This window comes from Tiliqua scincoides, chromosome 8 (assembly GCF_035046505.1).
Source record: "Tiliqua scincoides isolate rTilSci1 chromosome 8, rTilSci1.hap2, whole genome shotgun sequence".
Taxonomy (NCBI): Eukaryota; Metazoa; Chordata; class Lepidosauria; order Squamata; family Scincidae; genus Tiliqua; species Tiliqua scincoides.
Window position 1 is genome coordinate 8,823,398 of NC_089828.1, and position 26,442 is coordinate 8,849,839.

General features: G+C 49.3%; 1 protein-coding gene and 1 pseudogene across 7 annotated transcripts in view; both read right to left on the reverse strand.

Moving 5' to 3' along the window:
* Positions 1-2,419: 2,419 nt before the first annotated feature.
* On the reverse strand, positions 2,420-2,539 carry LOC136659628 (5S ribosomal RNA; annotated as a pseudogene).
* An 8,553-nt stretch (positions 2,540-11,092) lies between these two features.
* UACA (uveal autoantigen with coiled-coil domains and ankyrin repeats) overlaps positions 11,093-26,442 on the reverse strand; it is a 43,304-nt gene continuing 27,954 nt past the window's right edge. For 3 of the 7 annotated variants that reach the window (XM_066635570.1, XM_066635564.1, XM_066635568.1), the window contains exons 8-19: positions 25,169-25,350; positions 24,398-24,438; positions 24,016-24,108; positions 20,812-20,919; positions 20,296-20,328; positions 19,383-19,481; positions 19,021-19,057; positions 18,558-18,610; positions 15,133-17,802; positions 14,130-14,282; positions 13,512-13,577; positions 11,093-12,546 (exon numbers count right to left, since the gene is read on the reverse strand). In XM_066635570.1, coding sequence (XP_066491667.1) covers positions 12,475-12,546; positions 13,512-13,577; positions 14,130-14,282; positions 15,133-17,802; positions 18,558-18,610; positions 19,021-19,057; positions 19,383-19,481; positions 20,296-20,328; positions 20,812-20,919; positions 24,016-24,108; positions 24,398-24,438; positions 25,169-25,350 — 3,607 coding nt within the window. In that variant the 3' untranslated portion in view covers positions 11,093-12,474. The remainder of the gene's footprint in view (positions 12,547-13,511; positions 13,578-14,129; positions 14,283-15,132; positions 17,803-18,557; positions 18,611-19,020; positions 19,058-19,382; positions 19,482-20,295; positions 20,329-20,811; positions 20,920-24,015; positions 24,109-24,397; positions 24,439-25,168; positions 25,351-26,442) is intronic. The other 4 variants (XM_066635566.1, XM_066635569.1, XM_066635567.1 and 1 more) reach the window with 3 other exon arrangements.

Below are 26,442 nucleotides of genomic sequence, written 5' to 3' on the forward strand. Positions count from 1 at the left end.
TGACTGTTAGGAGGGGCTTCCTTCCAGGCATATGGGCAGAGCAGTCTGACAACAGAAACACCCCCCCCCCCGGCTAGGGCAGGAGTCTCTTGCTGGAGGTCTGCAAGTACAGGTTGGACAGACATTGGCAGGGCAGGCACTAGCCTGGGATATCCTGAAGTGAGTGTGTGGGGGGGGGGAGCTGGGCTAGATTGCCTCCTGGGCCCCTTCCCATATTGCACATATTCTGATCACCACCATGACACCATCGCACTTCAGATCCGCCTGCAAAGACGTGGGAATCTCTGAACGCTCCGCTGGTGCTGAAATCGCCCTGCCTGGTTGCCACCTGCCAATTCATTCTGCAAAACAGCTAATTAAAAAGTGGCTGCTTGGATGATGGGCAAGATGAATTGCTCCTGAAAAGCAGCCAAAGCTCCAGTCATTGCCCACACTGCCAACTTGAGAGTGTTTCAGCCTGCGAAAATCTGTCAGGTTAGAGCAGTTTTTGTGGCCATGTTATGGGGAAGGGTCATTCCCCCCCCCCCCCCAAAAAAAAGAGTTGGCAGAACATGAAATTGCCACCTTGGAAATTGCTGAAGATGTTCCTTCTTCAGTCCATCTTTGTCTTGAAATGCTCAGGCAAAGCTGGTCAGTTCAAAGCACTTCAGAGACCCATGGTTAACACCAGAACAGCAGGGGAGGGGGGACTGATCTTGATCAGGACTGGGGCATGGGAGGAGGTTTGTTCTTTCCCCTGCCGGTCATTTTCCTGCCCCAAATTACTCTCCCAAAGTTGCTGTTTGTGGAAAAAGTCGGGGTTTGCCCCTGACTGCACCCCACCCTCCTCCATTGTAACCTCTGCAGTTGTGGGCTTAGCAATCCTGCAAGGCAAGTGAGGCTGAGAGTAAGCTGCCCGGGGCCACTCAACAAGCTTCATGGCTGAGCAAGGATTTGAACTCAGTATGCCCCGGGATGTGACCACTGCACCACACAGGTGTGCTGCTCACTGACCTGTGGTGACCCCGACATTCTGGCAGGCAAACAGTTTCGCACCATCCCCCCCCCCCCCCCGGTGACTGACCTGCCCCGTGTTCTTCTGTGGGAGAAACACAAAGAAAAGCTCGCCTGAGCGCATTTGTCTACTCTACAAGGCTCACCAGGCCTGGTTGTATTAATGAACAGACCCGTTTCTCCATTTGACATGGTACAATCTCTGGCTCTTTTGCGAGCCCCATGAGTTGTCTCCTAGAGCTCCATTTAGTGCAAAAACACAGAAGACACAGGAAGTGACTAGGAACCAGGACGGCTTGTGGTGTAGGCTCATTCATTTGCTTCTGAGAAGCGCAAATGGACTTGTCTTTTCAAGAAAAGAAAATGGATCAATGACTTTGCTTCCCAAGCCACCTTTTGGGTACAAGGAATTAGGATGCCTTTTGTGGAAACGCCAGTTCTTTCTTTGTTTCGGCTTCAATGATTCTCCAAAGGAGCAGGACCATGGCAGCCTGGCTCCCAGCTCCAGAGTGCTCCAGTTCCTCACGTCCCCTCGAAGCACTGTGCAGAGTGCCTCTCCACCACCTACAAGAGGAAGGCCAGGCCAGGCCCTGTTTCTGCAATCCAGAACCAGCTCCAAAATCAACATGTCTTTTGAAGCCTCCCCATTTACACGGTGTAATTACACACAGTATTTATTGGCAAGCTGCACCTCTGTGAGGCAATTGCTGGAGCAGCGCGGGAGGGTGTTGGCGATGCTCACTCACTCACTTGCAACTGGGTGAGGAGTCTGGCTGGAGAGGGCCTGCTGCTGCTGCTGCTCCTGTCGGCCCTAGGAAGAGAGCGTATCAACAGTCACGAGCAGCTTCTTGGCAGAAGAGGATGGCCACCATCTGGCAATCTTCTCTCTGCCAAGTGTCGACCATGTTCTCCTTCCCTAGGAGGCAGATATGCAGTCATTCTCTAGGGAAATGCATCTGGGAGTCCCATCCACAAGTGTCCATGCGCATGGGACGCGCAACCCAGGATAATCCAGGGGTTTCCTAGTGGCAAAATCCACACTAGTCTCTTCTCTGGCACTGTCAATCATCCTTGGGCAGACTTCCTGTGCCTGCCTGAATCCCAGCAACACTTGTTGCCCCCCCCCCCAAAGAGATGGGTGTTTCCCTCAACATGCTTACCCTTCCGGGGGCAGCAAAACCTGCTGGTTCAGGCATGTCATGTGATTCACCCCTGCAACGTCCCCCTCACTGTGCAAGGGAAGATTTTTTCCCCTCAGTGACCAGTGCTGTTCTTTAACCAAGAAAGTGGAGACCCTCTGAGCTGGAACCACCTTTCCAAAAATTTGGCTGTCTGATCAGAAGCAGGGAGATTCCCCATAATCTGCAAGTGTGATTATTGGGCTGCAAATGGTTGGCAACCTTCAGTCTCGAAAGACTATGGTATAAGCCTACAGCACCCAGTATTCCCAGGCAGTCTCCCATCCAAGTACTAACCAGGCCTGACCTTGCTTAGCTTCCAAGATCAGATGAGATTGGGCATGTGCAGGGTAACAGTTGCTGCAAGTGTGCCAGGTAAACCAAGCCTTTTGTTGCACAAGTACCACTTTACCAAATGCTGTAGCTCCTTCCACAGGTACTGCATTTGCAAGTCCTACCACTGTCACTAGATGCAGCAGCTGCCTCCCCACAGCTGAGTCTCTACTCTGCACCCTCCTTCCCCAAGTCACCTTCTTTGGAAGGGCTGCACAGCTACACCCCAGCTGTCACCACTTCCACCTGGCCTGATCCTGCTGGGGCAGTGGCACGGGATCATCATGGCAGTAGAGCCTAGTACCCCCCTGCCATGCTGTGGCTGAAAAGCAGGGGGGTACACATGAACCAACCCTAAGGACTTGTGGGAAAAGGTCTCACAACTCTTGTGATGTGCACAAGCGATGAGTGTGACTTGAGTCACTGGCTGTGCATTGGCTGGAGAGTGTCTAGAAGGGTTCTTCTCCAGCAGCCAAGCCTCCACCCTCTCACCCTGTGCCTGCCAAACTGCTGTTTTCACACGTGCCACACATTTCGTCTCCGATTTCCAGCAGGGCTGATATACATGCTGAGCCCATGCAGGGCTTCTTCTCTCAGGGCACGAGTGTTAGCAGGCAATCTCCCCCCTTCCAGAACTGAAGGGACAAGCCAAGGTGAAGCATGTGGCACTTTAGAATCCATCATCACCTCTCCTTTGAGAAACGTCCTGTGGGCTTGGAGAACCAACCTTTGACCAAGGCTGCAGGGCTTCGCTATGGAATGAGTGAAGTTTGGAAGAGAGAAGTGCCTCTCGGCTAAGTGGTTTCACTCACTACCAAGAGCTACAAGCAGTTGCCACTTGGCTGAGAAGCTTCCAGTCCAAAAACATGGGCACGCACAACTGCTCGGCTATGGAGGCACCCCCCCTCCCTCTTACTTTTCCACACAACTCTGCAAGGCTGGCAGAGGAGGAGGAGGCGTTCTTTTGGCACCAGCTCATAGGAGTGGTGGATGATTTTACATATAGACAAACTTCTCCAAAGCTGCAATTTAAGTCGATGATTACATGGCGTGCAACTAACGCACAGGCTTTGGCTGACTTCCCGGAAACCTGACAGGACCCACCTAATTTGTTGCAAAAAAAAAAAAAGAAACAACAAAGAAAAGGAGCAGAACATCCATCCCCCTCCCCCCCCACACACACACACACTGCATTTTGGAAGGCTGATTGATCCTTTACATTGTATTTTTCTTGGGCAGGGGAGGAGAGGTGGTGAAATTTACCCTGCTATTTCGGGAGCCTGTTGCGCCTGCAGAGATGGCAGGTGGAGAGTCAAGTGTGCCACAGCAGAAACAGAGAGAGGTTTGGCACAGAAATGCCCAGGCAGGAGAAACAGAAAGATGGGCAGTGAAGGAAAACCCAGGCTGAGCTCCTATTGCTAGAGCCAAATGCTTAAGTAGCCCAGCCACCCACCCCATCAAAACCAGAAGAGAGCAAAGAGGAGGAGGAGGCCAGCAGGGGGCTCACGAAGCAAGAGAGCCAACATGCCCCCTGCCCCAGACCATCCAAGCCCCTTGCCTAAGGGAGAATGGGAGTGCTGGGCTGAGAGCTGGAGGCTGCACCCTGACCGCTCCACCGCACTGACCCAGCACTAGTGGGCTCCTCCCTTGCCTTTCCGGAGTCCTGTGTCCTCTGTGGAGCTGGCAGGGGCTGAAGAGGCTGGACCATCCACTCCTTCCTGGGGCAGGAGCTCCTTTTCACTGTAACGCTTGGCTATCTTGTGAGAAGAGCTTAATGGCAGAGTCTCTGCTTTTTTTCATAAAAATGTATTTAATTTCTTTTGCAAGATAAAGGAACAAGCATTTCCCTTTCCTTAAAGGAACAGGCAGGCCTCAGGTCAGGAATTGGTAAGCCTAAAGGGAAAGACCAAAACCCCAGGGTCAGAATCCAACTGGTGAACAGCAGCCAGGGGGGATCCATCCTGATCTCAAACCCCGGAGTGCAAGACAGGAAGCGAGAGACCAAACTGCTCATCTGTGCTGAGGCTTCACTAAATCAGAAAGAATCCAGAAGATTGCCGGAGGAGGTTGAATGCATCTCAGCCAGCCAAGGTGGTTTTGGACCTGCCTGCGCAGCTGCCCAAGTACCCCAGCACTGGCAGTTGGGGTGGTTCTTTGCTTGTTCTGTGATAGGAGCCCACCTGGCATCTCCCTCTGAGGATGGGAAGACAGGGCAGAAATCTGCATATGAGTACATCAACCACCCTCTCCCCCAGCCAGGTGCTTTCTGGCTTCCGTGTCCCACTATGGCCGATGACCCTTGGTGCTCCAGGGGGTGTTTGAATTCCACCCCATAAGCTCCTTTCCTGACCCTGCAGAGAGCTCTGTGCAATTGCCACCCATCAGGTGTAAACACACCCAGGATGACCACACCGAAGAGAGTACAGCACAATTAATTGAGGACTTCCACAGAAAAGGGGAGTGAAGATAGGGGGGCAGGCCACTGCAAGAAAAGGAGACAGCCCAAGCCTGCAACACACCCAAAGGGGAGGCAGTCACATCCCCTTGGCTGGACTGTGGCCCCTTCGATCCTGAGGAAGCAGCACTGAGTAGGGAAGGGCCTGAATGGTGACTAAGGCGGAGGCAAAGTGGCTTTGCCCGCAGACTCCCCGCCCCTGCTGAAAGAGAGAAAGAAAATGCAGGCCCCCTTTTCCTTCCACTGAGGACACCCCTTCGTCTTGCTCTGGAGCGAGACTCCTGGGCCCAGGAGGGCTTCTGCCCCCAGCCCTGCCTCACTCCTAAGCCAGGCAGTGCAAGGCCTGCTTGCAGACTGCCTCCTCCTTGCCCTGTTAGTGCTCCTTTCCAACTGCAGGACCAGGGCACGTGCTGGGAGGGAGCAGAGGGGCTGAGCAGCAGCTGCAACACACACACAAGGGACGGGGAGAGAATGCTGCAGAGCCCCCCTCCCCCCAGTGCAACACAACTTGGTTAAGTGAAAGTGTCAACACCTTGTGCTTGTGCATGTGGGTGCACTTCCCTCCCACTTGCTTGAAGAGGAAAATTCTTACTTGGTGACCCAACATGTTAAACAATGTTGTACTAGCAACAAACACACACTAAAACTCAAGGAAACCGCCAAAGGTACCAGCAACTGATGCCAGGTTGGCAGAAGAACAAGCCAAGGAAAAAGGCTAACGGTCAAGACTCCTTTATCTCGCCAAGCTCTCACTTGCAGGCCTTGAGGACTTCAGGAGAAACCCATCTCCAAGAGGAGAAAATTCTCCTACAGGGAGAGCCCTCAACAAGCACCCATTTTAACAAGATGAGGACGCAGCCAAAGTAGCTGCAGCAGCAGGGGGGTCTCTTACTCCAAGCAGCAAATGTCATTCTGGGAGCTTTCTCAAGTGAAGCAAAATTGACTCAGCACCAAAAGCCCACCCAGGACCAAGCAAAGGACTTCCTGTCCAACTGTTTGGGGACTTGGCCTGGTCAGCCCCCAACTCAGGTCAGTAGCTACAGCAAAGCAATAGTGGTCTGGGATTCGGTTCCCAGGACTACAGGCTGTGAACAGATTTGTGAGCACTGGGGGTTCATCAAGGCACTTTGGATGTCTGGTAACTCTCTGTGGCCTGGCTCTGGGGCCCCAGAGGTGTCTTGTGCTGGTGGGCAGACTGAGGCCACACAGAGTCCATACTGCCAGGGCAAGCAGAAAGCACGCTGTGTACGGCGTTGTCCCTCCACTTTCACACTCTCCCACAAGAGCTCACTTGTGCAAGCCCTGTCTCTATGGCTCCAGCCACCAAATATCACACAGCAAATCCAAAACCCAGCTCTGCCTGAAGGCACATTCCTGAACATCCCCAACATTCAGGGCACTTAAGACTGTTTCTTAAAACCTTTTGGGGGAGGGGGGGAAGCAAATCCATTTATTTTCATCCTGGGGGAAAAACGACTCACTGGTAACAAAGCTAGGCAAAGCAGAACATCCAAATGCAGCAGGCACAGCTGAAGGGCAGGGGCTGGGAGGCAGGCAAAATCCTTGCAGCAGTCATTTCAACTTTCAATACGTGGGCAATGGTGATGCGTCTCCAGGAAGTGCGGGAACGCTCTAGGGAGCTGCACAATGCTAAGCATGAAGCGAGGCCAACCTAGGACCACTGAGAAGGGAGTGGACAGATGGGGTGTTCCAGGAGCAGGAGCTCAGGAGTTCCCACTGGGGGTCTGATTTGCTTCCTCTTGGTGCAGCACATGCCTCTCTCCTTCACATCTATGTAGGAACGCTGCCCCCTGCTGTCTGCCTCTGTGCTTTGCTTATTCACCTGTTCATTCAGCTGCTCATCTGTGCAGTCTTGAACTAGTGTCCTGCTTTCTCAAGGCAGCATCTCTCCTCTGCTGCGCTTTTCAGGTGGCTGCACTTTCTGGGCCACCTGCCTGGAAAGCAAAAGTCCTCCTGGGACTCTGCCAAGAGACAGAGAACCACAAGGTGTTGATTCCTGCAGCCGAGCCCCCTATGCCAAAAAAGCAAACGGAGACCACACACCCTTTTCATTCACATGGTTCAACTAGGACGTCTTTGAAGCTAGCTGCCCAACACAGCAACAAGCCCTCCCCAACACACACACTCCCTGAATAGTCATACAGTGACTAAAACAAGCAGGTTTGTAGGGGTTCAGGTTGTCGAGACCAAATATTTGATACTTTTATACACACTGGATATTCTTGAGAAGTACAGAATTGGAACCCCAAACTTGCAATTTTCCACTTTCCATATTTAAATTTAACTTCTGCTGGAACTTTGGGGGAAAACCCCCCCCCCATTGCTATGTAATAATGTGAAACTATTAACTTACTAAATTCAGGTTATGCATCTGAGTGGGTAACAGTGGGAAAACTGGATTTAAAGGGTGTAAGAGCAAGCAGAACAGAATTTTCTGGAAGTTCTCATATTTTCCCCCCATGCCTGAACTTGACCTTAAATTCCCACCATGTGGCTACATGTGCTTCAGTGTAACAAGAGCAGACAACTCACCACACACCAGCAAGATAACTTTGTGAGAACGCCTAACGCGGAAGAAAACGGAAATTGAAAAAATGGATACACTTTAGAAAGATGATTCCATGTTTTGAACACTCCAAACTTCTCAGTAGTTCAGGGCTAGGAAAGAGGAGGGTCCTCCCTTCAGCTCCTCAAATAAAGTTCTTAAAATCCACACAGAATCCTGGGCAATTAGAATACTTCCATTTTTATTCACAAATTAAGACTCATCAAAAAAGGAGATGACGACAAGGATCAAAATCATGCAACAACTCAAGAGACAGAAAGATTAGAGAAAGCAAATTGCACAAGAGTTTCCATCCATGTTGGCAACCTTCAGTCTCGAAAGACTATGGTATCGCGCTCTGAAAGGTGGTTCTGGAACAGCGTCTAGTGTGGCTGAAAAGGCCAATCCGGGAGTGACAATCCCTTCCACACCAGGAGCAAGTGCAGTCTGTCCCTGGTCTGTCTCCCTGGCTATGGGCCTTCCTTCTTTGCCTCTTTGCCTCAGTCTGTTGACCAAGTGTCTCTTCAAACTGGGAAAGGCCATGCTGCACAGCCTGCCTCCAAGCAGGCTGCTCAGAGGCCAGGGTTTCCCACCTGTTGAGGTCCACTCCTAAGGCCTTCAGATCCCTCTTGCAGATGTCCTTGTATCTCAGCTGTGGTCTACCTGTAGGGCACTTTCCTTGCACGAGTTCTCCATAGAGGAGATGCTTTGGGATCCGGCCATCATCCATTCTCACGACATGACCGAGCCAACGCAGGCGTCTGTTTCAGCAGTGCATACATGCTAGGAGAAGCTAAAAGGCATGAATGGAGAAGAGGCTGTCCAACGAGGAGCACACATGGACTCCCACTCACACCAGAGGCCAGGCGCAGTCTTACATTGGTGGGGTTGTGGACTAAACGCAACAGGCTCTGGCTTGCCACGGAGGCAGCTAGAACAACCTGCATGCCGTCACTCTAACACCAAACACAGACCTACCAGCGACACCTCCCAAAGCAGTGAGGAACATTATTTGGGAGAACCTTAGACAGGCAAGCACTTGGCCAGTCAGAGCTGCACTGCAAGAGATCTAATCCACACGATACATTTCATGACCCCTTTACTGTGAACCTGTGAAGGTCTAATGCAAGGGGTGTCCAAACTTTGACAGGAGGGCTACGTCATCTCTGACAGTGTGCTGGAGGCCAGGAAAAAAGAATTCACATTTAAATTTTGAATAAATTAACAAAAACAGCAAGCAGCGGAGGGAGCCCTCAGCCCACAGCTTGCACAAGAAGTCAAGCAGTTGCCCTTACGCTGAGTGCAGTCTCATCAGACCAGCAGAGGCTCCAGCAGGCCAGAGGCTCACTGGAGACCAGGGGCTCCCTGTGAGCCAGATTGGGGGTGTTTGAGGGCCACAAATGGGTCCTGGGCACCATCTAATGTGAACTTATTCCCCAGCCTCACGTGTATTCCCCATGGGTTCTGCAAGGGGAAGTTCTGTCACTAGGTGCCACTCTTTTCCTTTTTGCCTCAGAGTTTGGTCTGCACTTTGAGTACCTGCCCTAAAAAGCATCTTCCCCGTGATCCATTCTAAAGAGGCCAGTGGGGAAAAAAATAGCTCCATGACAGAGTTGGATAAACTTTCTAAAGTGTGTCCTAGGTGCCCAGCATTAAAAGGACAACACTCAGCTGTGAAAGCACCTCTTCTGATAGTGGCCTATGCACCAGCATTTCAGAATTGGATGGGCTTAAGGATAGAAGGCCTTCATAAGGGAATCAACAGTGCAATCCTATGCATGACCACTTAGAGGTAAGTCACATAGTGCTCAATGGGGCTTACCCCCAGGAAAGTGTATACCGGATTGCAGCCTAAAGCCAGCTACTAGGTAATTTTGATGAGGAGAAATATTAGAAACAATGAAATAGGAAAGAATGCAATAAAAACTCCAAAAGGTCCTGGAAACAGTTCCTCTGAGAACTCACAGAGAGCAAAAGTCCAGGAACTATATATAGGGTGTGTCCCAAAAAATTTACAGCGTTTTGATGAGCTCCAATTCCTACATACTTCAGTGTAGAAAACCTACAACACTCGAACATCTAAGGGAAGCAATTGAAGTGCGAGGAGAGGTTCCAGCACACACGCTGGTGGAAACGATCAGATGAAGCACTCTGACACCCCAAGTGGATTCTGGGGGCTTTGTTTGGGTCTCTCTCTGAAGTGACTCCAAAGCAGGGCAAATCCATTTGGAACGTGATCCTCTCCTCATCAAAAGCAAGCCTGTAGCTTGCATTGCCTTCACAGCCTAGAAGCTCTCAGGCCTTGTGCTAAGCAGGCCAAGCTCCACCTGCATTCAGGCTTTCCAGTGCTGGCCAATCTCTGTGCTGCAGACTCTTTCTTTCTACTCCTGAAGAGGTCCAAGCTGTGGATATAGGTTGCAGTTGATGAAGGGAGGTTCCAACCTGGCATCGGGAAAGTCTCTGCCATTAAACCGGGGTAGGCAGAAGGGAAATCTTTCCATGTCTTGTAGCAATAATAGCTTTGGTCCATGGACATGTGCAAAAACACCTTTTCCTTCCATACCACCCAAAAAAAATTGCCTTGGGAACCTCCCCCAGACTGGATGAACCCATTCCAGCTTTCTAGGCAGGTATATTCTTTTGTTCACCACCACCCCTCACAAAAAGGCCACGCACATTATTTCAGCAAATCACAGAACGTGCTCAGCAACAACATGGAAGATAAAATTTTATTGATATATGTAGTGTGGGGGAGAGAGAGAGAAAATAAAAGTACACAAAAAGTCTCCCAGAGTAAGGAAAATCACTATCCCCCAAAGTGTCAGTGTTAGTATATCAAAGCTTCAACTGTCCAGTTACAAAATATGCTGCTAAGAAGAATACTTGGCAAATGGGTTTTCTACCAGACCCTCTTCGGGAAGAGGCAGACAGTGGCCAGCTCTGGAAGTGGGAAGATGCAGGTTCTTCCTGGAACGGGGAAGACCCTTGTTCCAGTTCCAATTATAGCACTTGAGGCTGTTGATGGAGACAACCAGCTCGGCTGCCAGGAGGGAAGGACCCCACGGCTTGAAGGCATGGCGGCCAGGTTTTGAACAGGAGCAGTCAAGACATACACGGAAGTGGTGCTTGCAGATCTGGAAGCTGAAGACACTGGTGCTCAACTAGCTGCCTGCTTGTGAGGAGGAAGAGGCACAATGTGGCAAGGCCTCCAGCAGGGGCACACCAGGGAGGGAAGGGAGTGCCATCTACACAATCTGTGCAAATGTGACAGTACACCCGCTGCCAGAACTGCCTCAGCACAGCACTGTGCATTTGCACTCTTAATTCTGCACAGGATCCCGCACAGCCTTGCACACAGATATGAATAAACCAGCATTGTGCAAGCCATCCCCTTCACAGATCCTCATTAAGAATGGTGCTTGTTTCCAGAAATGCAGGATTCAACACTTCTGCCTTTGGAATTGCAGAACCCTTACAGAATGATGAAAGAAATATTGTGGCTGGTAAGCCCTGTATCAGACACACACATATTAAACCAAGTCAAACTGCTCACCTGTCCCCCCCCCCCTGCATAAATAAAGGCCACTGCAGTGGATTATAGTACATAATTTACAAATGTAGTACTTAAAAACCAAAGAAAGCACTGCAAGAAACTGCCATTAGACAGATCTAACTCATATGAAGGCTTCTTGAGTGATATTTGAACTAACTAGGCCCCCTTCTTTACATATCCTCTCAAAGGTTCTCAGGTCATAACCTCCCTCCATCGTCCTGCACAGGCCTTTCAAATAAATGGACTTTATACAAGAAAAGCAGTTCAATAAGGCTTGTGCAAGAGATACTCTCTGGGACTGTTCCCTAGAAAAATGCTGCCTCTTCAACCCTTGGCTCTAGACTCTTAAAACCACACACTTCTTCTAAGACTCTGTCAGAACAAGATCACCTTCCTTTCCCACCAATCCAGGCAAGGCTGGACCACACACACCCCAGCAGGAAAAGATTGCTGTTTTATGAGATTCCAGGGCCTCTGAAGAGCCCACTGCTATAGGCACACGTGGTCGGTCTTTCTGCAAATATTTTCTGTAGGATTTTGTTTTGGTTTTGGATGCAGTCCCAACTGCTGCTTTTAGACTTCAATAAAGGTTTTTTCCTGCTTAAAAAGCAAGCAAAGTCATTCTCCAAAACAACGTTTTAGTCTGCTGCATTTTGAGATAAGGCAATAGCTTTTCATGTGCTACTATCCCAGTCCTGCTGTTCCTGAAAGTAAAGTAAATCAGAGTAGCAACAAATTTGTGAAAAAATAACTCTCATAAAAAAAAGCACACAACACAGTTAGTGTCCAGCAGAGCTCTCTCTCTCTCTCATGTAAACAGCAATAAAAAGGTGGTTGAGATTAACATGGTGCAACTTGGCCAGCCAAGCCACAACAAAACAGATAATTTGACACTAGCAGCTGCCTAGCTGTACAGATAGCATCAGCTTGATAAAGTCACATTGGAAATGCTGTCTCACAGCATTCTTGCCGAACCCAAGAGGAGAGGTTCTGGCCTTTGGTTCAGGGCTCTTGCCTTTGTTCATACTTTGGGTATTTTGCCAGGAGGTGGAAGATGGTTTACTGGGGCAGGGCACAGAGGGTCGTGTCTTGTTTACGGTGCAGCGTGGACAGTCCGACAGTCGGAAGAACGGGGTTTTTGCCATTTGGACTCCAAGCACAGACTGTTGCCTTTCAAAGAGGCGAGGCATATGTTGTGTATGTAAACTAGTAACAGCCCTTTTGCTTTGCTGAATGCGCGTGGACATAATTTTTCTCCGCTCTGGACATAAATAGGAAAGGATGAGTATTTCACCACTGTAGCCCAAAACTCGGACATGCAAGAAGCATCCCTGAATAGTCAGTACTTGCTACTTTTGTCTGGACCAGAGTCCAACCGCAACCTCCGCCCCCACCACTAGCAAACCAGGCCCTGCCGCATGCGGATGATCTGGAGAAGGGCTGCCTGGACGTCTTCATCCATGTGGCCCTGCAAAAGGAAGAGAAGTCTTTCAGAACACAATCTGCCCCGAGACACCCCACAAGCCTGAGCTCACCCCAGACTGTCCTGCTTGATGCACTGACAAGGTGTGGGGGGGGGGGGAGGCTCCACTTAATCCTCCACACAGCTGAGCTCCTTTTCGCTGCTGGTCACTGTGGTTTTTATACACATTCTGGACTTTCTGGAAGCCATGTCATAGGCGTCCTCACAAGGAAGCTGTTTGAACCATTCACCCAACAAGGCTATGCCAGGCAGTGGCAATTTGGGTCCCAGTGCTGTCCAGGGCCACAACTACAAACTGCTGCCACCCTACCGGCCGGACTGCTGCTGACCCCACCAGCGCTGCCTGCTGCCTTCCTTCCAGAGGCCTTTGGAGCACCAAAGGGGCCGTGCGTTGCCTCCTCAACCCTCTGAAGGCCTCATATGGCCCTCATAGGGTCAAAAAACTTCACTTCTGGTTTCTCAGGGAAATCAGAAGTGATGTATATGATCTCCGAAGGCCTACAAAAGGGAGGCAGCAGGCAGGACCGATGGGGGGGCATGTCAGGGGACGCCCCCCAGACATGCCGACCAGGATAAAGTGACCCCCTAGACCCCCCCTCTCCATGTACTCCACTGATGCTGTATCTCCAAAACAAGACAGAGCAAAACTGGTGCCATTTTTGGAATCAGCACCACAAATATACCCAGGAATAGGTCTAACTTTTAAGGCAGCAAAGCGGGCAGGGAAGTGCTTACATGAGATCAGTGCTGAGCCTTGAAGACAGCACTGCTAGTATAAAGCTGCCAGCACTCACTCACAGGAGACAAGTGCACGCACACAAGCAGGCAGGCTGGCTCTGGAAATGCCCACGCAAAGAGGGAGGGGCACACATGTCAAAACCTGACAAGGAAAACCCCCCAGTAGAGAAGCTGCCATGTTCCTCTGGGCCCTGAACAGCCAGAGAACTCACCTGAACAGCACTAAGCAGGTGTGTTCGATATATTGAGATGACCTCCTGATGCTGCCTCTCTGTATCCTAAAAGAAAGAATGCACTCTACTGATTGCTTCCCACAGATGCATGTTCAAGTACAATTAACTGCGCGTCTTCCAAGCACTGGGAAGGCAAGATATCACCCCCCAGCAATGCCCCCAGTTCCTGAGATTTCACGTGGGGCACTGCCACCAAAGAGCGACTAGAAGCCTCTTTTCTTAAATGAAAGCAGAGCTCCCTGGAGGAGTGGCTCAACAGGACTAAACACTATGAAAACGTGAACTGATTTTTGTTGTACTGGAACAAATAAAACAGCATTTCCAGTAGAATATTCTGATCCATTCATACCAATAACTTCCATTAAAATGATGGTCGTATTTAGGCTTGTTTGTGTTCTGCAAATACTTTCAGAATTTTCGTTTGTTCTGCACTGTAAACAAACACAAACAAAGCCACAAAACCAGCCCAAGGCTGCTCCGCAAGAGCACTTTTAGTGCTCCCCTCGTGTCTTCGCACACAGCCCTGCCACTGCTACTCTTTCACCATTACCACCACTCCACTGCAGCTCCCTCCAACGGCCACAGCACATCACTTACCGCCAGCTGCTGCTGCAGGGTCTTCACCTGGCTCTGGAGCGTTTCCATCTGCTGGTTCTGCCTCTTTGCTGGGACGCTGCTGTTGCACGTCAGCCGAGAAAGACCATCGAGGGCCTGCTTGAGTCGCTCCACGTCGTTAAGCAGCTCAGTAATCTTCAAGACAGACGTTGCAGGGGGTCAAGACAGACATCTGATTTTTCAGCATTACCTACTGAGGCTGCTTCAGGGGCTCTTGGTTAACATGAAGAGGAATTTAATAACTTGATTCTTCCAATTCTCTGACCCGTCTAGCACAAGTGAGCAGCGCAAAAGCAACTGCAACCAAGCCATGGTGCTTGGTTTTCCCCAGTAAGCACTGCAAGGTCTTTCTTTGAATGTATGAATGAATGAGGGAAAGGCAAACACAGGCGACACCAGAAGTTCCCATGCTTCAACTGCCCCAGTTCCAAGTAAATAAGCAGGGAGCTGACCCCACACCAACATTAAATTCATGCAGTTTGCCATGGTCTGGAGTAAACCCTAAACTCAGTCACTTGGGAAGGTGCATCTATTTCACTCCAACAAAGAAAGTCAGTGTAGCTGCATGCAAGACTCCACCCAAGGACGGGTTCAGAGCAACACTGCTCCATCCTCTCCTACACAACTATCAGGGGTTTCTTTTTAAGCAAAAGTGGTGAGAAGAGGTTTCACAGGTATTAGAAGTTGAAGCTGAACCAGATCTGTGGATATTTTTACAGAGAGAGTGCCTGCCTGGACTCACTCCCAGGTTGTTAAAGGAAGGAGGTCTGGCCCTTCCAGGCTGATAAGCAACATTTTGCTTCCCAGGCAGGTTATGCAGAATTCCACTAGGTAGCTACGTTTGCCTCCCAGCAATTTCAGAAAATGGCTCATTTGAAGGTGGCCCCTTTCCACATTACCTCTGCCTTATTTAGCCAAGGAGAACCTTCAGAGGTTTCACTGGCTGATACTTAGCCTGCACAGCTCTCCCCCCCACCCCGCTCACCTTGTTGTCTTTGGCCTCCACCTGCTTTGCAGACTCCTGGATCCGTTTCTGCAGTTCGGTGATGGTGGTTAGAGACTTGTCATATCTCTCCTTCTGCTCCTTGATCTCCTGCTCGATGCTGAAGCTCCGCGACTGGAGCAGCTCCTTCTCATCCTTCATGGACAGTCCCTCCATCTTCGCCTGCACAGCCTCCTCCCGCACAGCCTCCAACTTCTGGCTCAGTTCTGCAAGCTTCTCAGTCATGCTGCTCACCTGGCCCTCCAGTCTGCTCTTGGTGGCCTGGTACTCAGATAACAGAGACGCCTCTCTGCCTTCCAGCTCTTGCACTTCCCGCTTGGCACTCTGGATTTCAGACCTCAGCCGGGCTACCTCCTCACCCCTCGCTTGGCTTTCCCCCAGGGCATGTTCCAGGGCTTCTTTGGTGCGCGTGTGCTCCGCCACCGGCACTGAACTGGCCCTGATGTGGGCCAATTCCTGCTGCAGAACTTGTGCTCTTTGGAGCTCCTGCTGCCAGCTGGCCACCTTGCTGCTCAGCTCGCCCTTCAGCTCCTCAATGGTGCTGCTGAGCATCCCCTTCAAGGCCTCCACCTGATCCACTGGTACATACTGACCCTGGAGGCGGCTCTGCACTTCAAGGGCCTCCGAGCGCTGCCGGGCGCTCTCTTCCTTGAGCTGCTCCTTCTCGCGCTGGAGCACGGTACATTCTTGCTGCAGGCCCCACAGCTGCTTGTTTAGATCCTCCATCTGACTCGCAAATTTTCTCTCCATCTCATGTGACTTCTCAGCAAGGATGTAGTTCTGCTGCAGGTCACTCTGTATGGCCAGAATGCCCTCCTTCAGTTTCTCATTTTCCTGGCAGCATCTCCTGATATCTTCCTCCTTTGCTTTGCGCTGCTTCCCTTCCTCCAGCAGCTGACTCTGCAGCTCCTTCACAGCAGCCTCAAAATGACGCTCCTTCTCCTCGAAGCTAGTCAGGGGGGCGTACTTGGACTGGATGCACTCCTGAATCATGTCCAGCTCCTTCTTCTGGGCCTCCATCTCTGCGTGCAACTGGACCACCTCCTCTTGTTTCTTCCGATATTCTGCCCGCAGGTCAGAATTGTTATCTTGGAGTTTCTGGATGTCTTTGTTCAGAGTGGCCACCTGACTCTGGTGCTCTCTGGTGCTAACATATTCCTCTCGCATTTGGCTCTGCAGAGCTTGCATCTCCCTCTTCAAGGCTCCATTCTCCTCTTTGACTCTCTCAGACTCCTGCTCGACACCTTCCATTTTCCCCTTTAGATCCAACAGCTCTTGGCCTGCTTTATCCAGCATGCTGTTCAGCATAGCCTTGGTCTCCTCATGAGTTGCAGCTGGCACATATTGCTCTTTCAAGCGCTCTTGCAGAGCCGCCATCTTGGATACAAGTTCGCCCGACTTGGTTCGCTCCTCCTCATATTTTTGGCTGCACTCAGCAAGCTGTCTTTTTAGATCAGCAACTTTGGCTTTTAACGCCCCTATTTCCTTGTCGTGCTTTTCTGGAGAGACATAAACAGCCCGAAGGGGGCTCATGTTCTCCTTCACACAGCCCTTCTCCACTTCTGCTCTGTGCCTGGAAGACTTCTCTATGATTTCTGCAGGTCCTCTGCCCAGCTGCCCAGCCTTCCTCACCTCTGCGCTGACCTTCTGACGCACAGGCTGGCTGTCTCTCTCGCTCCGGAGCAAGTCTAGCTGCTGCCTCAGTAAGCTGTTGTCGGCCCCTGCCCGCTCCACCTCCTTCTGCAAGGCCTGAGTCTTCTGCTTCAGGTCCGCATGGATCCTTTCCAGCTCCTTGATTCTTTGCTCACAGCGGTTCTTCACATGCTTGTGCTCCTCTGGTCGCACATAGTGTGCAAACTGAGCTTTCTGGCTCTCCAGGGTTGTCCTCAGCAGCCGTGTCTCCATGCGCAGCTTCTCACATTCCTTCTCCGCCTCTGCCAACTTCCAAGCCTTTTCCTCCACGTCACTGGAGAGCGAGCTCTTCATCTTCTCAAACTTGTCGGCCAGCTTCGCCACCGTCTCTCTCAGCTGTGCCTCCACCTCAGCGACCCTCCGCTCCCGCCTCTCACGCTCCACCTTCAACACGCCCAGCTCCTTCTGCAGCGCTTTGCTTTCCTCCACTAGCCGCTCCTCGTCCCGCCTGAACTCCTCAACCAGCAGCTCATTCTGCTTCAGCTGGTTCCTCAGCTTGCCCACTTCAGCCGAGGCACCCTCATACTTGGCCTTCATGTCCTTCAGCTGCTCCCGCAGCTCTTCTGCCACCTTGCTGCTCCCCACTGCCGCTTCACTAGTCAGGTGATCCTTCAGGGCCAGGAAGTGGGTCTGCATCTGCTTGACTTTGCCTTCAGAATCAAACATTCTCTTTTGCACATCCTTCAAAGCGTCCTCCAGTTGCCTGACCTGCTGGTCTGATTCCTGCTTGCTCCGCTCACACTCTGAGGCCAAGGCCTGGCACTCACTGGTTTTGTAGGACAGCTCCAGCTGCAGTTTGCCAATTTCACCCCTCGCAGTCTCGTAGCAGTTCCTCATGTTGCTCAAGTCTCGCCTCAGAGCTTCAGTCTCTGAGGCAGAGGAATGGCTTGGACTCGAGAGCTCCAGTGGTCGCACCATGGACCTGCTCTGTAGGTTTGTTGGCACTGAAGCAGATACATGCTGCAGACAGAGCAAAACACACGGTCTGTTAATTTCGAGATGGTAGTTTCTATCCCAAACGTGCCTTTTTAAACTATGTGAAACTCAAATGCCTTCATAGCTCAGTGGGAGAGTTCAATGGCAGCACATGCATGGAGACGGTCCCATGTTCAATTCCCAGCATGTGTGTGGGTGCTTGCGCTGACTTTTAAAAGCCATCTCAAGTGGCAAAGAGTGTGGAAAGATGCACACCATGAAGAACTATGAACAGGACAGGAGGTGTGAAAGTGACCATCTCAGTAGCTCTTCAGAGCCTCTTGAGATAACTGAAATCACTAAATCTGCATAATTTGGGTTGGAAGCCAAAATTGTATTTCACTAACTGGGCTAGAGCTACAACTCTTCCCCCCCCCCCCGCCCCAAGTCATCCTCATCCAGACAAGGTTAGCATTTGGGGTACCATCTACAGCTCATTCTACTGCATGATAATCTCTGGTCCACATGTTGTTTCTGCTCCATCAATGTGTGGAGTACACCACTGTGACTACACTGCAGAACTGCACAGTCGTTTTGAGATGCTTTCTGCAGTCCACCCATCCCACACTGTTCTCAGAATCACAAGGAAAACCAGATTTTCTGGAGCCTCAAGAGGGCACCAAGTGATCCCCATCAGCAATGCACAAATACTACAACGAAAAGGCTGTGTGCTCAAGCGAGCACCACCAGCAGCAATACTGTGGATAAGCCCATAGTCAAAAATACATGAACCTGATTACCTGGGATTCTGCAGAAAACAATGAACCCTGTTTCAGCAGAACGTCTTCTTTCCCTTCAGAAATCAAAACAAGCTGTCAAAAACTGGACAAAAGCACAAGCTATGCCAAGCAGGCCATTCTTCCAACAGAAGCAGGAGCCTGGCCCGAGAGGCTCTGCAGCCAGTGCTGATCAGCTGCTGGATTATAGAATTTACACACGCATCCTCACCAAGGAGGGCAAAGAGCCTCAAGACCAGGGTTACAGTGCCCTGCTCAAAAGAAAGTAGAGGCCAGGGAGCTGTGGAGGTGGGGGCACCACCAACCGGTAGCTGGAGGAGGGGAGGGAGAGAGGGCTGCAAGCCGAACCAACCAATCAAATCTTCAGGTGCCTGATCGTTAAATAAAGCATTAGGCTCTAAGGACATGGAACGGAGCAACAGGCCAGCTCCAGTTCTGAATTGTTCCTCTAAACAAAGATACTCACTGCTGCCAAAACTGCTTCCAGATCCTGTGTGGTCACCCTAAAATTTGAAGAGAGAATTACAGTTTCCAAATAAATGAGATAGTCAACAGGGCAGATTAATGGAAAGATAAAGAGCTGAAGGGTGGGAAGTTTTAGAACAGATTCTGAAGCATCCACTTTCATTCACAGTCACTGCAGATGCAGTACAGAGAACGTTTCCTAGTCGCATGGCTACAGACAACATTTATTGCACATAGGAGTCATGCAAGGGCATTCCTAGTGGGCGTAACTACAACTCCACCCCATTACGTGGCCCCAGGATCCATTCAGCTCTGCGGGGATATCCAGAAGTGGACTCCACATTCCCCACTGGAGGGACGCACCTCGTAGAATCGTAGTTTTGCCTTCAGAGCGTCGAGCGTTCGCACGCTGTCATCCTGCTGCTTTTCCTTTGCCGCCAGAAGCCTCCTGAGCTCGTCCTTCTGGATAACGGAAGTGAGCAAAAGAGCTTCACTGCAGGAGACACCCAGCAGCATCCACACACCCAGGAATATCACCCTGCCAACTGGGCAGACAGGCACTTGCAAGGGTGCGTTTTACACAGCATTTTACACACAGCAACTGTTCCTCTTCATGCCCCCCTCCCAGCACAGGGTCTTTTCTCATGGCTGTTTGCTAGTGTCTGTCTGCATCTTTTTAGATTGTGAGCTCTTTGCTATTTGATTTTCTCTGTAAACCACCTCACGAATTATTTTATAGTGGTAAATAAATAATAGTAATAGAAATCCTGCAGGACAGGACTGAAGAGCCAGAGATTTCCATATTGTAGCACCTGTCTAGATAGATAGATCTGCCCCAGAGAGAGCCCAAAAAACCCAGTTCAAAGAAGCCCAGTTTGCCAGGTAGGGTTGCACCTCACTACAGTGCTGACTAAGGATGCAATCCTATCCACACTTTCTTGGGAGTCAGCTCCATTGAATCCAATGGAACTTATTTTTGAATAGACATGCATATGATTAGGCTGTAAGTTCCATTATGTTCAATAGCCCCTACTCCCAGATCACTGTGCACAGGACTGTAGCCTGAGTTGAGCAACGCTGTGCAAGGAATTTTACCAGGGACACTGTGAATGCTCATTATATTAGAACTGGTCCAGGACAAATCTGTCCATCGTACTTTCCAATCTCAAACCCAATGTTAAGGAATTGGCTAAGGAGGTAAAGGAATACCACCCACCTCACCCCTCCCCTCGCTCTAAAAAAATTGCAGGAGGTGGGGGACATGTTTTCTCCTTACCTCACGTTCAAGATCATCAGCAACCATTTGCTCCTGCAACACAGAACACAAACACACCACCAAATCATCTCTAAAATGAAACAATTTTGGACTCTCTCTCCATGTGTCAAAGTTCCCAGAAACCCAAGTCTGCAGTTTCTTCCTCATCCTAGATTTTTATGTCTATTTTACTACCACCCTGCCCTTCCCCCAAGGAGGTCAAGGTCTCCTTCAGCCCATTTTATCCTCAACCACCCTGTGAGGCAGGTTAGGCTGAAAGTGATTGGCCCAAGGTCATGCAGTGAGATTCATGGCTGTGCTGGATCTTCCCTGTCACAGCCCAACACTTTTACCACTACACCACACTGGCTCTTTTCTGGAACAAAGGAACCCCCGAAGTCCATTTCTCCCTTGTTTCGCCTGCATACATACAGAGCAACACAGAGAGCCAGCAAAAGCCTCTTCTGTTGGGAACCTGATGCACCAACTGCCCCCAAGGCTAAGCATCTCTCCTGACCATTGCAAGCAGCACTTTACCTCATTCAGCTGCAGCTGCAACCCGCCTATTCTCTCCAGTAAGATTCGATGTTCTTGCTGAGTTTCCCTCAATCTGCCTTTCAAGTCTTCATTCTCTCTTTCCAGGTCCTTAGAACAAGGAGGAACACCTCAGGATCTGGGCCTCCCACCACAGGCATCACCCAAACCAGTGCTTCCCAAACTGCGGGTCGGGACCCACTAGGTGGGTCGCGAGCCAATTTCAGATGGGTCCCCATTCATTTCAATATTTTACTCTTTATATATTAAGACTTTATTATACTATGGTATGTGACTGCATTTGGGGCAGTGTGACACAGCTGTACTTTTAACACTATGTACAGTGGTGCCTCGCAAGACAAAATTAATTCGTTCCGCGAGTCGTTTCGTATTGCGAAAATTTCGTCTTGCGAAGCGCGGTTTCCCATAGGAATGCATTGAAATTTAATTAATGCGTTCCTATGGGCAAAAAAAGTCAGAACAAAGTCAAATTTGGTTTAAAAAGTGTTTATTAAGTGCTCTTTAAAGGCATACCGTATTTTTCTCTCCATGTAAAGTGAACAGCACTCAACAGTGGCATTAAGAACTATTATCACTGTCATTAACAAATGGAGAGACTTAAAGGTTTGAGTACTCTAGTTTTCTGGAAACCCCAAGAACTCATCATCACTAGAGTCAGAATTTATGGAGCTCATTTGCTCACAATCACTGACATCACTTTCTTCGCTGTCTTCCTCCCCCTTCTTAGGGTGAATGTGAGCATAAACTGGCATGAAGATCCTCCCCCTTCCTTAGGGTGAATGTGAGCATAAACTGGCATGAAGATCCTCCCCCTTCCTTAGGGTGAATGTGAGCATAAACAGGCATGAAGATCCTCCCCCTTCCTTAGGGTGAATGTGAGCATAAACTGGCATGAAGATCCCCCCCTTCCATAGGGTGAATGTGATCATAAACTGGCATGAAGGTCCTCCCCCTTCCTTAGGGTGAATGTGAGCATAAACTGGCATGAAGGTCCTCCCCCTTCCTTAGGGTGAATGTGAGCATAAACTGGCATGAAGATCCCCCCCTTCCATAGGGTGAATGTGATCATAAACTGGCATGAAGATCCCCCCCTTCCTTAGGGTGAATGTGATCATAAACTGGCATGAAGGTCCTCCCCCTTCCTTAGGGTGAATGTGAGCATAAACTGGCATGAAGGTCCTCCCCCTTCCTTAGGGTGAATGTGAGCATAAACTGGCATGAAGGTCCTCCCCCTTCCTTAGGGTGAATGTGATCATAAACTGGCATGAAGGTCCTCCCCCTTCCTTAGGGTGAATGTGATCATAAACTGGCATGAAGGTCCCCCGCTCCTTAGGGTGAATGTGATCATAAACTGGCATGAAGCTCCTCCCCTTCTTAGGGTGAATGTGATCATAAACTGGCATGAAGCTCCTCCCCTTCTTAGGGTGAATGTGATCATAAACTGGCATGAAGATCCCCCACTCCTTAGGGTGAATGTGATCATAAACTGGCATGAAGGTCCCCCACTCCTTAGGGTGAATGTGATCATAAACTGGCATGAAGGTCCTCCCCCTTCCTTAGGGTGAATGTGAGCATAAACTGGCATGAAGATCCTCCCCCTTCCTTAGGGTGAATGTGAGCATAAACTGGCATGAAGATCCCCCCCTTCCATAGGGTGAATGTGATCATAAACTGGCATGAAGATCCCCCCCTTCCTTAGGGTGAATGTGATCATAAACTGGCATGAAGGTCCCCCACTCCTTAGGGTGAATGTGATCATAAACTGGCATGAAGATCCTCCCCCTTCCTTAGGGTGAATGTGAGCATAAACTGGCATGAAGGTCCTCCCCCTTCCTTAGGGTGAATGTGAGCATAAACTGGCATGAAGGTCCTCCCCCTTCCTTAGGGTGAATGTGATCATAAACTGGCATGAAGGTCCTCCCCCTTCCTTAGGGTGAATGTGATCATAAACTGGCATGAAGGTCCCCCGCTCCTTAGGGTGAATGTGATCATAAACTGGCATGAAGCTCCTCCCCTTCTTAGGGTGAATGTGATCATAAACTGGCATGAAGCTCCTCCCCTTCTTAGGGTGAATGTGATCATAAACTGGCATGAAGATCCCCCGCTCCTTAGGGTGAATGTGATCATAAACTGGCATGAAGATCCCCCGCTCCTTAGGGTGAATGTGATCATAAACTGGCATGAAGATCCCCCGCTCCTTAGGGTGAATGTGATCATAAACTGGCATGAAGATCCCCCCCCTACTTAGGGTGAATGTGATCATAAACTGGCATGAAGATCCCCCCTCCTTAGGGTGAATGTGATCATAAACTGGCATGAAGATTCTCCCCCTTCCTTAAGGTGAATGTGAGCATAAACTGGCATGAAGCATTAAAAAAAAAATTCGTCTTGTGAAGCACGGTCATTAAAATTCGTCTTGCGAGTCACCAAAAAATCGCAAAAGGCTTTCGTCTTGCGAGTTTTTCGTTGTGCGAGGCATTCGTCTTGCAAGGCACCACTGTATATGCTTTTGGTCATAATCCTAACCAACTTTCCAGTACTGACAGAAGGGCAATGCAATTCCAAGGTAAGGGAACAAGCATTGCCTTACCTTGAGGAGGCCTCCATGATTCTCTCCCAACTGCAGGATGCAGCATATGCCCCACTGGTACAGCTATGCCAGTGCTGGAGACTTGGCTAAGATTGTGCCCTTTAACAATAATAGTAAATGGGACTTACTCCTGGGTAAGTGTGGGCAGGATTGCAGCCTAGGATTGTTAAAAAATTTCCTGCTTGATGTCACTTCCAGTCATGACATCACTTCTGGTGGGTCCTGACAGAGTCTCATTCTAAAAAGTGTGTTAGAAGTTTGAGAGCCACTGGTCCAAACCATTCAGAGAAGCCACAAACTCAAGTAAGGGCCAACACCTGCCACTAGTACTCCTAAACACGGTCAGCAACAGCCCCTGGTCCTTCTCCAGCATGCTTGGGGATGGTCAGCATTTCAAGCCTGTCAACAGTGCTGTAACTGCAGCCCTGAGAGATGTTGACATGCCTTCCGATCAGCACTGGAAAGGCAAGAGCCTCTCCACTAGCACAAGGCCTCAAAGGCCTTCATGCAACACTTTGGGGAACCCCTTTTGTAAGCCATTTCAACAGCCTCTGAGTGAGACAGCAAACACGTAAGTTTTAGTCTCTTCTCTTCACCTGGACATTCCAGTGTTCCTTCTGAAACTGTTTCAGGTTTGCTTCTTCTAAACCCTGTGGTGGACTCCATTTGGGCAGCACGCTGATCACCTGCTGGGCAGCATTAAAAACAAAGGACTGTCAATGTTTCTTCCCAGACCAAAGGAACACAAGTATTAAGTGTCTGCATCAGAAACAGCAGCACAGAAAAAACTCTCGAAGGCTGGTCTCAGGCAGCTGCAGAACCCTGCAGAAGGCTCTGCATTCTGGAACAGCCTGAGGTGCTAGCCCCATCGGTTGTGAGGAGGCTCACAACCTTTTGCAACATCTAGAGCACCAGCAATATAAGGACTTTCCTAGAGAATTTGCACTTGAGACGGGAATCTGGCAACACAATCCCTACCTTTTGTACAGGCTGCCCTTTCTTCATGATTTCATAACCTGCTGAAAAAGCCCAAAACACCTAGTTTATTCTCCTTTCAGACATTTTATCCAAGTTCATGCAGAAGACTAGACATTTAACTTATTTCCAATAGTATGGCAAGATGCCTTGCAGTTTGCATTGCTGCTGATGAACACTGACACACTGCAATAAATCCAAATGCAATCCTAGAGACTTTAAGAAGGGCTCAGGAACACCCCGGGAGGAAAACTCAGTGAATCCCCCCAAAACAAATTAAAAATCAAAAGAAAATATTTGTTTGATTTTCTTTGCATGAATTTGAAGAAATTGAGTTCAGTATCAAGGAGGAAGGTGCATCACCCCACAATGCTACAGCAGACTCCCCAGATCCTGGGATGTGACAGGATGCTAGACAACATAAGGCAGGGTTCCAAGAGGAGGCCTCAAGCCTACCACAGATGAACACTCCCCAAGTGTACCCCCCAGGACTAACCAAGAGCTTCCATGCCAAGATCTAGACACAGCTCTGCCAGGAGGGAAAAGGGAGAGGCACAGCCACCCCTGCTTTGAATGCAGCATCTCCAGGTAGGGATGGAAAAGGCCCCTTCTCTGCTCGAGACCCTAGAGAGCTGCTACCACAACATTGTGTACACAATGCTGAGGTAGACTGATTTGGGGGACCGGCTTGGTGTATGACAATGCCCCTGCTCTATAAGCACAACAGTTCTTTTCACACACCCCCCATCCCAAGGACAAGGAAAACTGACATACCTTTGCTGGACTCCTCAAGAGCAGCCTTAATCAGAGCCAATATTTCCACATTGTCACCAATCCTGGCATAGTAGGAACAGTCATGGCCAAGGGCGTCCACCAGGGAGACATCCGCGCCATTTCTGAGCAAGACCTCCACAGCATCCTTGCAGCCATACTCACAACCTAACATAAGAGCACTTCTGAAGGCGAAAGAAGAAACCAGCAGAGCACATCAGGTACCCCGAAGGGACAGCAATATGTGCCACAGTTTCCACAGAACAGAGACTGTTAAAACATTTGCTTCACTGAAGCAGTCGCAATGCCCACCCCCGCGCGTGACTCTCCCAAATCTTGCAAAATTGGAGACAAAAGGATGCTGGATAATCACAATGGCATAACCGAAGAGCTAAACCAAAACTGAGCTACTCAAACTTACGACACCTCTTATTTGAGAGTGTTCCATGTGCACAACTTTCTCTTTTTTAATTTTATTAACAAACAACAAGAAAAATTAATACGTAAAGATATTGCACGTTGTGTGGCAAGTGCAGAGATCTCAATCTACATTTCTTTGTTCTACTACAAAATCATACAACATATTAGCTATCAGATCTTAACCAGTCTATTACTTATTCAAAAGTACATTTTCAACACCAAAGAAAAATGAGAAAAAAATAAAAATTAAATCCCTTATCTACGCATCAAATCACAGGTTATTTGGCCCATTTTCTCCTCAATGCGCAGGAAGTCCATGAATGGTTTCCAATTGTCCATTAAAGGTTTTACTGAGTTTTCTTTAAGAAAAATTGTAAGTTTATCCATTTCTGACAGATCCAATACCTTTAGCCACCATTCTTCCAGTGCAGGTATCTCTGGAACTTTCCAGTATTTGGCATACAATATTCTTGCAGCAGTTGTCATATATAAAAACATAATTTTATAGTCTTTCTGAATCGAATAATCCAATATTCCCACTAAGTATCAACTGTACTTGCTGGTGTACCAAAATCCAATATTTTTTCACCTTTGTACAGGTCCACCACATATGATAAAATGTTCCTTCTTGTCTTTTACATTTCCAACATCTATTCAGTACATTTTCGCCAATTTACCTGGTGTCAAATGCCATCTATACATCATTTTATAAAAGTTCTCTTTAAGATTTACATTCAATGTAAATTTTAATCTTTTAACCCACAAGCTCTCCCACTGCACTTCTCTTTTCAAGACACACAATTCCAGCTTGCGGAAATGCTACTCACAGCATTTTGCAAGCACCCCATTGATGAAGT